Raw genomic sequence first — 13,521 nt, forward strand, 5'->3', positions numbered from 1 at the left:
TGACTCTAACTAAGGAAGTGAAAGATCTGTATAATAAGAACTTCAAGTCTCTGAAGAAAGAAATTATAGAAGATCTCAGAAGATGGAAAGATCTCCCATGCTCATGGATTGGCAGGATCAACATTGTAAAAATGGCTATCTTGCCAAAAGCAATCTACAGATTCAATGCAATCCCCATCAAAATTCCAACTCAATTCTTCAATGAATTAGAAAGTGCAATCTGCAAATTCATCTGGAATAACAAAAAACCTAGGATAGCAAAAACTCTTCTCAAGGATAAAAGAACCTCTGGTGGAATCACCATGCCGGACCTAAAGCTCTACTACAGAGCAATTGTGATAAAAACTGCATGGTACTGGTATAGTGACAGACAAATAGACCAATGGAATAGAATTGAAGACCCAGAAATGAACCCACACACCTACGGTCACTTGAACTTCGACAAGGGAGCTAAAAATATCCAGTGGAAGAAAGACAGCATTTTCAACAAATGGTGCTGGCACAACTGGTTGTTAACATGTAGAAGAATGCGAATCGATCCATTCCTATCTCCTTGTACTAAGGTCAAGTCTAAGTGGATCAAGGAACTTCACATAAAACCAGAGACACTGAAACTTATAGAGGAGAAAGTGGGGAAAAGCCTTGAAGATATGGGCACAGGGGAAAAATTCCTGAATAGATCAGTAATGGCTTGTGCTGTAAGATCGAGAATTGACAAGTGGGACCTCATGAAACTACAAAGCTTCTGCAAGGCTAAAGACACCATCAATAAGACAAAAAAACCACCAACAGATTGGGAAAGGATCTTCACCTATCCTAAATCAGATAAGGGACTAATATCCAATATATATAAAGAACTCAAGAAGGTGGACTCCAGAAAGTCAAATAACCCCATTAAAAAATGGGGCTCAGAACTGAACAAAGAATTCTCACCTGAGGAATACCGAATGGCAGAGAAGCACCTGAAAAAATGTTCAACATCCTTAATCCTCAGGGAAATGCAAATCAAAACAACCCTGAGATTCCACCTCACACCAGTCAGAATGGCTAAGATCAAAAATTCAGGTGACAGCAGATGCTGGCGAGGATGTGGAGAAAGAGGAACGCTCCTCCATTGTTGGTGGGATTGCAAGCTTGTACAACCACTCTGGAAATCAGTCTGGCGGTTCCTCAGAAAATTGGACATAGTACTACCGGAGGATCCAGCAATACCTCTCCTGGGCATATATCCAGAAGATGTCCCAACCGGTAAAAAGGACACATGCTCCACTATGTTCATAGCAGCCCTATTTATAATAGCCAGAAGCTGGAAAGAACCCAGATGTCCCTCAACAGAGGAATGGATACAGAAATTATGGTACATTTACACAATGGAGTACTACTCACCTATTAAAAAGAATGAATTTATGAAATTCCTAGCCAAATGGATGGACCTGGAGGGCATCATCTTGAGTGAAGTAACACAATCACAAAAGAACTCACACAATATGTATTCACTGATAAGTGGATATTAGCCCAAAACTTAGGATACCCAAGATATAAGATACAATTTGATAAATGCATGAAACTCAAGAAGAATGAAGACCAAAGTGTGGACACTGTGCACCTTCTTAGAATTGGGAACAAAACACCCAGGGAAGGAGTTACAGAGACAAAGTTCGTAACTGTGATGAAAAGATGGACCATTTAAAGACTGCTGTATCCAGGGATCCATCCCATAATCAGCTTCTAAACGCTGACGCCATTGCATACACTAGCAAGATTTTGCTGAAAGGACCCAAATATAGCTGTCTCTTGTGAGACGATGCCGGGGCCTAGCAAACACAGGAGTGGATGTTCACAGTCAGCTATTGGATGTATCACAGGGCTCCCAATGGAGAAGCTAGAGAAAGTACCCAAGGAGCTAAAGGGATCTGCAACCCTATTGTTGGAACAACATGATGTACTAACCAGAACCCCGGAGCTCTTGTCTCTAGCTGCATATGTATCGAAAGATGACCTAGTCAGCCATCAATGGAAAGAGAGGCCCATTGGACTTGCAAACTTTATATGCCCCAATATAGGGGAATGCCAGGGCCAAAAGAGTGGGAATGGGTGGGTAGGGAAGTGGGGGGCGCTATGGGGGACTTTTGGGATAGCATTGGAAATGTAATTGAGGAAAATATGTAATAAAAATATTAAAAATTAAAAAAAAAAGAAAATGACTAAGAGAGAATCTATAGAAAAAGCTTCATGACTCCATCTAGGCAGAAGTTCTTGACTAGGAACTCCCAAGTAGCAGCAACCAAAGCAAGAATTGACAAATAGGACTGAATCAAACTATAAAGTCTCTCCACAGCACAGTGGAGGAAACAACCAAACAACACCCCCAAAGTTATCAAACAACAACAACAACAACAACAACAACCAATCAAGTCAATAAAGATAACCCCCACAGAGTGTGGGAAAATTTGAAATAAGGTTTCACTTTACAGTCCAGAATAGCATTGAATTTGAATGTAGCATACGCTAACCTCAAACTTGAGGTAATTCTTCTGCCTCAGCTTCCCATATGCTGGAATGATAGCTCTGTGCTACTATGTTCAGAGAGAGAAATATCTATAAGTCAAACGTGTAGTATAAATTATCTTACTATATTGTCATGTGCTGTTGACCCTTGTTGAAAAGGGACTCTGAGCGAACACCTTTAGTCCCAGCACTCTGGAGGCAGAGACAGGGGGATCTCAGGGGGAGTTCATGGCCAGCCTGTTTCCAAGACTGCATATGCTACACAGAGAATTCCTGTAAGAGGGGGACTCAGTTTTTTCTCTTCCTTTTTTCCTTTTGGAGACGGGATCAGGTTGTCTTGCTAACTGGCAATCAACATTTGCTTCTGCAACGCTGGTACAGGGGTTGGGTTCTATATCACCACACCATGATCACTGAAAACATCTTGGATGAAGGCAAGTAAAACTCAAAGGAAAATAAGCCAAATGGAGGTAATAACAGGTCACTGATGAAGCAACCCTAGTAGGGGCCACACTCAGGAGAACCTATCCTGCCATTAAAGACAAGATAGGAGGAAGCAGTCCCCCCACTTCTACTGTGGGCCTGAGACTGTTGATGTAACTGTTTGTGCCAAGTTCCCAAGAACTAGCAATTCTTTCTTTTCCCTCCCTCCCTTCATGCCTAGTACATAATCTCTCTCTGGGACTCACTCTGTAGACCAGGCTGGCATGGAATTGATAGGTAGCCACTTGACTCTGTCTCCCCAGTGCTGGGAGTAAAGGTGTGCGTTACACTTAGCCAGTTTCTGTTTTTGTTTGATTGTGATGGTTTTACAATGAACCCAATCTGGCTGCCAAACTTCCTACCTAGCAGAAGGTGACCTTGCACTTCTGGATCCTCCTACCTCTGCTTCTTAAATATTACACATACACAGCCAATGTCTGTTCTGTGTGATGCTGGAGATCATAAATTTAGTCATATATTTTATAGAAAGTTCATTTCTGTTTTAAAAATGCAATTTTCATAGAAATTTTCAGTATGTTAAACTTTACTTTCAATGCATTAATGTGAGGGTGTCTGTCAGATGCCCTGGAACTGGAGTTACAGGCAGGTGGGAGCTGCCATGTGGATGCTGGGGATGGAACCCAAGTCCTCTGGAAGAGCAGCCAGTGCTCTTAACTGCTGAGCCATCTCTCCAGCCCCAGAAATGTTTTAAAATTAATGTCCAGTTTAAGTCAAGAAGGAGAGCTTACCTTCTCGGTGACAGAGGTCTCTTGTAATGCAGCCGATAACACTTATTGAGCTGTAGGCTTCTCTTCTCCCACACGTACACATCCAAAGAGCCATCTTTACATGAGACGATGACATGAAGGGGGTCCTTCAAAGAACACACAAATGTGAGTTGGCTGCAGTCAATGTCAGATCAAAAGACAGGGAGAGGGCCTAGGAGATGGCTCATCAGGTAAAGGCACTTGCTGTGCAAGCCTGGTGCTCTGAGCCCATGTAAGTGGGAAAAGAGAGAGACTAACTCCAGGAAGTCATCCTCTGGCCCATGCAAGTGATCACACACATACAAATGCACATGCGCACACCCCAACAGTATGAAGTTTAAAAAAATGTAAGTTTCCTTTTTTAAAAACCCCACTGGAGGGGAAACATTCCAAACTTACCACCCATAGTCTCAAGATCTGTTCTGGGCAGTACTGAAATGTCTGCAGACAGTGACCATTTATGTTGAAGAGCAAGAGAGAGGATCCAGTTGAACAGACAATCACGTCCTTATCACTAACTCCATACCATTCTGGTCTCCCCTCATAGTCTTCCAATGAGAAGCTTGCAAAGATATGCTCTGTTCCAAACAAACAGAAAATACAGAGGCATTATTTTCATTCATTTAAGTAAGAGCAAAACCCTTAGTGCTTACTGAAAAGCATATCCCTCCTTCCATGGCATGCTAGTCTGAAAGAGACAATGAAAACGGTCCATTGGTCTGACAAGTCCATGACCTTGGCCGAGGAAAGGCAGGCTATGACACAGGGACTGTGTGGACAGTCAATAGCTCAAACATTGGAAAGACAGCTGTACTTGAAAGGACAGTAGAACCCAGTCCCTAGTGCATGACAGAAATGGAAACATGTCTGTCTGAAAAATCCATAGTTTGCTAGAGTAGTGGCCATCAAGCAGGCACAAGTTCACATCTGGCAAGGAGCCTCCTGCTCCCTTTACAAAAACATCATGTGGAGTATCATCTTACGGTGATCCACAATCCAGCACAGTCCAGTGGATCTCCAAGTTCAAGTCATGTCCAGCCTGGTCTGAACAGAACAAGTTTCAGGGTAGCCATGGTTACACAGAGGGACCCTGTCTTCAAAGACTAAAAATACAAAACAATGACAAGCATTTATAGCTTACTAAGAGCACTTGGGGGAGACACAGGAGAAATCAGGATTTCTTTTAAAAATCACTTTTACTATAAATAAGATGTTCATAGTAGCCTTATTTATAATAGCCAGAAGCTGGAAAGAACCCAGATGTCCCTCAACATAGGAATGGATACAGAAAATGTGGTACATTTACACAATGGAGTACTACTCAGCTATTAAAAACAATGAATTTATGGAATTCTTAGACAAATTGATGGATCTGGAGGATATCATCCTGAGTGAGGTAACCCAATCACAAAAGAACACACATGATATACACTCACTGATAAGTGGATATTAGCCCAGAAGCTCGGAATATCCAATATACAATTCGCAAAACATATGAAACTCAAAAGAAGGAAGACCAAAGTGTGGATACTTCGATCATTCTTAGAAGGGGGAACAAAATACCCATGGAAGGAGTTACAGAGACAAAGTGTGAAGCAGAGACTGAAGGAATGACTATATAGAGACTGCCCCACCTGGGGATTCATCCCATAAACAACCACCAAAACCAGACACTATTGTGGATGCCAACAAGAGTTTGCTGATATAGTTCTCTTCTGAGAGATTCTGCCAGTGCTTGACAAATACAGAAGTGGATGCTCACAGCCATCCATTGGATGGAGCACAGGATCCCCAATAAAGGAGCTAGAGGAAGGACCCAAGGAGCTGAAGGGGTTTGCAGCCCCATAGAAGGAACAACAATATGAACTAACCAGTATCTCCAGAACTTCCTGGGACTAAACCAGCAATCAAAGAAAACACATGGTGGGACTCATGGCTCTAGTTGCATATGTAACAGAGAATGGCCTAGTTGGTCATCAATGGGAGGAGAGGCCCTTGGTCCTGTGAAGGGCCTATGCCTCAGTATAGTGGTATGCCAGGGCCAGGAATGGGAGTGGATGGGTTGGTGAGCAGGGGGAGGAGGGAAGGGGTAGGTGGTTTTTGGAAGGGAAACTAGGAAAGGAAATAAAATTTGAAATGTAAATAAAGAAAATATCTAATAAAAAGTTTAAAAAATCACTTTTACATTATTATGTTTCTGTAAGTATTTGTGCCACAAGCACACATGTGGGAGGTCAGGGGACAACTTGAGTGATTTGGATCTCTCTTCCATTGTGTGGTACCCCAGGAATTGAACTAGGCTGTCAGAATTGGTTGGTAAGTGTCTCTATCCTCTAAGCCAGTGCTTCTCAACCTAACCAGTGCTTCCTACTAAACTGTAATACAGTTCTCATGTGGCAGTGTCGGGAGGGGGGTAACCCTGCCATAGAGGTACTTTCATTGCTACTTGATAATGGTAATTTTGCTACTGTTATGATTTGTAATTTAAGTATTTTTGAAGATAGAAATTGCCATAGGGTTTGCAACCCATAGATAGAGAACCACTGCCCTAAACATTTTCCACCCCATAATATAATTCTTTATTGTTTGTCATTTGGGTTTTTTTTTTTTTTTCCTGAGATAGGGTTTCTCTGTATAGCTCTGGCTGTCCTGGAACTCACTTTGTAGACCAGGCTGGCCTTGAACTCAGAAATCCGCCTGCCTCTGCCTCCCAAGTGCTAGGATTAAAGGCATGCACCACCATGCCTGGCTGTTTTTTTTTTTTTTTTTTGCTTTTGAGACAAGGTCTCACTATGCATCCATGGCTACCTGGTACTCACTGCATAGCTCAGGCTGGCCTGGAACCCAGGAGATCTGCCTGTGTCTCCTCCTGGATGCTGGGATTAAAGATGTGCACTACCATGCTTGGCCTTTTATTGTTATATTTTTAATTTCATCTCTCTGTGTGTGTTTGTGTACATCTGCATGGGTGTATGCACACATCTGTGTGGGTGTACGTATGCATGTGCACATGCTAAACCATCTTGTCAGCACCATCTTTTCTGTTTGTGAGACAGTAGCCTCTATGAGGGTTTCCTGACTCAGTCTCCTGATTTTGGGCTTCTGCTACCATGTTAGGTTTGAGAAATTTCTAAGGTTTACCTTTAACAGTTATTTTGTTCCCGATCTTTTCCAGCTCCATATCAAATGTGATAAACTTTTTGACTTTTTGGGGGCCACGTATGGCCATCAGGGTTATCCTGTCTTCCCTTCGTGGAGTCCAGAAGGCTCTTTGGCATAATGAAAATTTGAGATCGGTAGACACAGGGGCAGAGAATTCTGATGTCCTCAGTAAGCTGTTCATGTAAAACACCTGCAGAGAGTATTGCCCAGGGGAATCAATGAAGAGTAAATCTCTGCAGCCTGGCACAAGCACACTCAAGACAAGGGGCTTTCAAAATAAACCCAGGAGTGGCTGCATTTGTTCTTCACCCAGGACAGGGCAGAACAGTCATTGTTCCCACTCAGGGTTGGAATATCTCACCCTCTTCCTGCTCCTCCCATCATATTTAGAGACGGAATGGAGTCCCTGACCCAGGTCAAGAGGCCCTTCGGTCATCCTGCCATAATGGATGCATTAGGCAGAGCTTGGTTAAGTACATTTTCCCTGTGCAGAGGACCAGTACAGGGCTGTTCTGGACTTTTTTTTTTTTAAATGAGGCATTGAGACTGTCATAGTGTAACCCAGGCTGCTTTAATAATATATCGATGTATAAAACCAAATAAATATGCTTGGGCCCTGAGGAGTACTTGGCATCTGAGCAGACCATTGCTCTCACAGTACCTACAAACCAGGCACCAGAGAGCTGGCAGTTAAGAGAGAAGGCAGTATATAAAGCATTGGGTATGGTAGCACTTATCTGAAATCTATCAGTCACTGGTGGGCATGCCAGCCAGTGATCTAAAATTGCTTTGAGTTCATGGCCAACAAAGATGTCTGGGGACTGTTATTTCACCTGCCTTCATCCTCTGGCTGAGCCACATTTCAAGGATACTTCACTAATAGATATTTGGCATTGTGACTGGTCACATGACTGCTTCCAACACATTATTCTTTCCTGTCTGTTGGATGGCTTTTCTTAAGATAGGGCTTAGGAGAGGGGGGTTGGTCTGCCCGGACCTCCCTGAGGGCTCAACCTTCCCACTGTCTCCCACCTTCACCCTGGAGTTGCTAGAACACACCTACCTTTGGCAAGACATGTGGGTGTTTCCTATTCAGAAAGATCCACTTCTTCTGAGGAGAGCAGTAGAGTTCACTAATACCATATCGGAATACATTGAGTCTGGTAATACGGTGTAAGTCGGGAATCCTAAAGATGTAGAGGTTACCCAAGGTATCACCTATCTGAAATCAGAGCAGCAGCACCTGGTCAGTGGAGAAAGGTTAAACACAGAGGAAGCAGTGTTATCTGCTCTGAGATACACCACTGCTTTGGCACAAGACCCAAAGCTGTGACTAGTCTGCCTCACAGAGTGTCTGCGCTGATCCCATGGAATAAGACTCCCTAGACCTGAGGGAATGACTCAGTAGGTAACTGTGTGTGTGTGTGTGTGTGTGTGTGTGTGTGTGAGAAAGAGAGAGAGAGAGAGAGAGAGAGAGAGAGAGAGAGAGAGAGAGAGAGAGAGAGAAGATTTAATCCCAGGGTCTCTGTGTAGCCCTGGCTATCCTGGAACTCACTCTGAAGACCAGGCTGACCCCAAACTCAAGAGATTCACTTGCCTCTGTGACATGCAACACCATGCCCTAAAGGACTTTTTAAAAGAAACTTTTATACGGCATGGTAGCATATATCTTTAATCCCAACACTCAGCAGGTAGAATCATTCTCATCTCTGTGATTTAGACCACACCAGTCTACACAGTAAGTTCTAGGTCAGCCAGGACTATATAAGGAGACTCTGTCTCAAACACATGAGGTAGGGTATATGTAAAAATTTTCCAAGCCCTAAAACACTCTTCTCTAGGACTCACTGGGACATCAACATTATCCTTTTTTTCTTAATATCTGATAAAATTCACATTTTTCTCTCTGTTGTCCCTACCCAAACTCATGGGTTCAGCAATAAACATTTCAAAGAAAAGAAGATGTAAAATCACTTAGAAAAATTGTCTCTCTCTTTGTGTGTTTGTATATATATATATATGTATATATATGTGGATTACATATCTGGGCATACATGGAAACCAGAGAAGGCTGCTAGGTAAACTGTTAGATCACTCTTCTGATTTCCTGAGAGAATCTCTTATTGAACCTGGAGCTAGGCTGACTTGGCTACCAGCAGTCTAGTCCTAGTGACCCTTGTGTTTCCATCCCCCAACAACACTGGGGTTAAAGGCACATTTAGCCACATCCCACTTTTTATGTGAGTGTTAGGGATTTGAACTCAGTTCTCCATGCTTGCACAGAAAACACTGCTACCCACTATGCCACCTCTCCCCAGATCCCAGGAAAGAATTTTAAAATGACATTTTTAAGAGAATGGCTTAAGAAAATGTACATGAAATAGGTCAAAGGCTAAGGGATGGCCATGTTTATGGTATACTGTGATTGACTCTCAGGGTTTGCAGATACTCCTAGAAGGCAAGTTGAGCTTTGATAGTAATGGGACCTAAAATTAGCAAGTGTTTTGTTCTTTTTGACTCTTCCAGATTTGGGGGTCACTTACCAAGACAATAGGGCAATCCTTGGTAATGACAGCTTTCAGTGACTGACAGGGAGAGAGCAGGCTGTTAGTCGCCAGAGCTTCACTGTTGTGACAGTCCCACAGTTTGATAGTTGATTCTATATCTACAGTGACTGCAATGTGCATCTCAGGGAGGGTAGTCAACAGCTTGATATAGGCTGGCTGTTCTGTGCTTACCCAGGTCATAACGCCCTGGAGAACAAGAGCATCATCATGTCTGAGCACCTCTAGTTCAACTGCTTTCACTCACCAGCTTTATTTGGAAGCCTTGTCCAGTCTGGAACCCCTTCTTACTTACAAGAAAAGAATATGAAAGTTCTAAGCATCCCTCACTGGACATGGTAGCACAGGCCTAGAATCCCAGCCCAGGGAGGCAGAGGCAGGAAGATCACTAGCAGCTTTAGGCAAGTCTGGTCTACAATGTCAAGTTGCAGGCCAGTTGGGACTATATTACAAGACTATCTCAAAAAAGAAAAAGAAACCCAGGGCTGAAGAGATGGCTCATCCATTAAGACCACCAGGTGTTCTTAACCAAAGGACCAGGGTTCAATTCCTAGAACACACATGGCAGCTCACAGCTGTCTGTAACTGCAGTTACAGGGCATCTGACACCCTCAGAAGGACTTACATGCAAGGAGAATACCTATGAACATAAAAATAAAGAGAAACACAAAGAAGAAAACAAACATCTAGATTATTTGTGGCAGGAATGGACAGGAAAACAGAACACATGCATTATGCTCAGAGGCAAGCACACACTCACTATACAGACAAGAAAGAAGAACATGGCCGCCGAGATGGCTCAGCAGGGAAGGGTACCTGCCACTAACCCTGATGACAGGAGTTCAATCCCAGGAACCACATGGAAGGGGAGAACCAACTCCCACAAACATGTGTGAAGAACAATCACTGGCCCTGTGCTCTAAGCCATTTCCCCTTTTACTAACAGTGCCAGCAGGGAACATGGGCCTGACATCACTTGTAGTGGGGCTAGGTGTGTTTTGTTTTGGATTTGAGACAGGGTCACTCGGTCACTCTATACCCCTGGCTCTACTGGAATTATCTATGTAAACCAGACTGGTTTCAAAGTCACCTGCCTCTGCCTCCTGAGTGCTGGAGTTAAAGGCCTGGGCCACCATTTCTGGCAGCATTAAGTTTTACAACACATGAAACAAACCTATTCACAATGAGTCAATTCTATAATTGATTGTTCTATCATCTGTTCTTACACATTGCAAATGAGCAGTACAGATTTCTCTTGCAGGCTTTTCTTTAGCTTAAAACAAAACAAAACAAAACAAAACAACAAAAAAACAAAAACCCCAAGGGACTGGAGAGATGGCTCAGTGGTTAAGATTACTGTCTGCTGTTCCAAAGGTCCTGAGTTCAATTCCCAGCAACCAAATGGTGGCTCACAACCATCTATAATGGGATCTGATGCCATATTTGGGCATGCAGGTAAACATCCTGATAGTGAGAGACCTAGTGGAAAAACCCCCACTCAATTCCCGATTCGGCGTGCACCCAAAAAAATCACGAAGGACCACCTTGATGTAATTACATGAGGTCGTTTAATTACAGAGCTCCAGACCCGACATACATCCCACACAGGAGATAACGGATGTCGGCCACGAGGCTCAAAAGCTAGGGATTTTTATGGGGTGAGGGGTTAGGGGGTGTGGAATTCAGCATAGTGACACACAAGACACACTATTGGCTTCAGCAAAAGGGCATCAGGACTTTGTTCCTGTGGGCTGGGGGCTTATCTTGTTCACATAGCAACCAGTTGATGTATGACTTTACCCAGAGCCAAGGGGCAATAGACAGAGGGGAGATTCCAGCCAGATGGTGTCGACTCAGACAAGATAGCCTTGCCTGCATCCTTTCATTCTTTTTCATCTTTACAGTCAAGAGCCCTGCCCTGGCATCCGGGCTCATAGACAACTCTTTTACATGAATCACAAGTTACAAAATCTCATTTTCCTTCAATAGAGCAAATAAAATGAATAAATGTTTTAAAAATGAGTATCTCTCTCTCCTTCTCTCTCTCTCTCTCTCTCTCTCTCTCTCTCTCTCTCTCTCTCTCGCTCTCTCACACACACACACTCCAGCAGCAGTGCCATCACTGACAAACATCCAAAAGTATTATTAACTTTAGTAACATATTAGAGGCAGCAATCAATATAGCCATTTCTTTTTTTTCTTATAATAAATTTTCCCTTTTATCACAAGCTCATTAAAGCTTGCCTCTGTATGTGCAGTTAGATAGTCTTAATACAGAGAGTATGTGATAGAATTTAAGCAACACTCCAGCCTGTCCATAGTCAACACAATGCATCGACTCCCTAGGCAAATAATTGTTTAGCTTATAGATAGTTTACTAATCCTGAATAAGTGTCTGAGAATCATGCTATTCACATCAATTATCAGCATTTCATTCCAATGGTAAAGAAAAGATCTCGTGGGAGATCATTTGAGATGTAAACGAATGAAATGATTAATAAAAAAAAATCAAGAAATATAAAAAAATAAAAAGAAACAATGGACATTGAAGTTTCGAGTGCTATGGAGGCGACACAAAAAGTAAGTATATAGTTTACTTTTTTATTCTAGTTTACAATTTGCTTTAAGACTGTTTCGTTAAGTCTGATACTTTCTAACAAATGTAGCCATTTCTAAGCCCTAGCTCCATTTGCATGAAAATTTTTAATAACCTCTCCTTCCCTCTAAATGTAATCTTCCCTTTGAGTCAATCTCTTTCACTAAAATGTGACTCCTGCATTGATTCCTTTGAAAGGCAACCTGTTGAAGGCCTTATTACCATGTAGCACATGACTCAGTCTCACGAGGTTGAGATCCTGCTCCACTCCTGGCTCCCTCTGCCAGGTAGGATGATGATGCACCACTGGATCCTGCCTAGCACTTAGGAGGCAGAGGTAGGAGGGTCCCCATGAGTCCATGGCCAGCCTGTACTGCAGAGTGATCTCTAGAACAGCCTGATATTGTCCTAAACAGCCTACTCTCACCCACCTGCCAAAAACAAACAAAAACCAAAACCCCAAAAACCTCCAACCCTAAGATCATCTTGTTCACTATGTTACATTTTCAGTTTGCTGTAGGAGACAATGTTTATAAACATTGAGACATGGTCTATTAAAGTAAAAACCACTTGGCTGGGTATATTGGGCCACACCTTTAGTTCCAGCACTCAAGAGGCAAAGGCAGGCAGATCTGTTGAGTCAGAGGTTAGCTTAGTCTACATAGTTCCAGGCCAGCTAGGACTACAGGGTAAGACCTTCTCCCAGACAAACAGAACCAACCAACATCAAGAATGGATTAATAGCCGGGCATGGTGGCGCACGCCTTTAATCCCAGCACTCGGGAGGCAGAGGCAGGCGGATTTCTGAGTTCGAGGCCAGCCCGGTCTACAAAGTGAGTGCCAGGACAGCCAGGGCTACACAGAGAAACCCTGTCTCGAAAAAAAAAAAAAAAAAAAAAAAGAATGGATTAATGTTTACTCCATTAGGCTCTATTACCTTTGAAAATAAAAAATAGTTGAGAGAACGAAGGATAATCAAGAAACACACATTGAGGTTCCAGAATTCACCTGGTTCTTTCCTACAATGGCTCAGCAGCTGTCTGTCTAGCAAGAGAAAAAAAAAAAAAAACTCTTGCATAAACCAGCAGGGACTGCACAGTGGCAATCTGGTGTCATAACGCTGAGACAAGCCAGGAGTAATGTCCTCAAGAACCACAGGCATGGCCCATCCTGTGTACTTTCCCACTGGTAGTAGGGTCCCCACCATCCCTCTCCCAGGGCATCATACGGGCTCCCAGCACTCATAAAATCATATCTACCTGCATAGCTGTGCTGTAGCCAGGTCAAGCAATGCTGCCACAGCTCTAGCCATGATTCCTACCCTAAGACACACAGACCAGGATGGTCCCATGAGAACTATGCTCAGTACAAGGCATACCATGTTCTGTTTAGCTCCTGAGGTGAGGTAGCCCAAACCCCAGTCAACACTCTCAGAGAAAGA

The 13,521-nt window shown here is 43.1% G+C and overlaps 1 protein-coding gene across 2 annotated transcripts in view; it reads right to left on the bottom strand.

The window, feature by feature from the left end:
• LOC110288618 (F-box/WD repeat-containing protein 15-like) overlaps window positions 1-13,521 on the bottom strand; it is a 28,674-nt gene that overhangs the window by 6,605 nt on the left and 8,548 nt on the right. For both annotated transcript variants that reach the window (XM_085828290.1, XM_085828289.1), the window contains exons 5-9: window positions 9,464-9,673; window positions 7,984-8,142; window positions 6,900-7,110; window positions 4,158-4,336; window positions 3,741-3,865 (exon numbers count right to left, since the gene is read on the bottom strand). In XM_085828290.1, coding sequence (XP_085684416.1) covers window positions 3,741-3,865; window positions 4,158-4,336; window positions 6,900-7,110; window positions 7,984-8,142; window positions 9,464-9,673 — 884 coding nt within the window. The remainder of the gene's footprint in view (window positions 1-3,740; window positions 3,866-4,157; window positions 4,337-6,899; window positions 7,111-7,983; window positions 8,143-9,463; window positions 9,674-13,521) is intronic.

This window comes from Mus caroli, unplaced genomic scaffold, assembly GCF_978045245.1.
Source record: "Mus caroli unplaced genomic scaffold, Mus_caroli_1 scaffold_11, whole genome shotgun sequence".
Taxonomy (NCBI): Eukaryota; Metazoa; Chordata; class Mammalia; order Rodentia; family Muridae; genus Mus; species Mus caroli.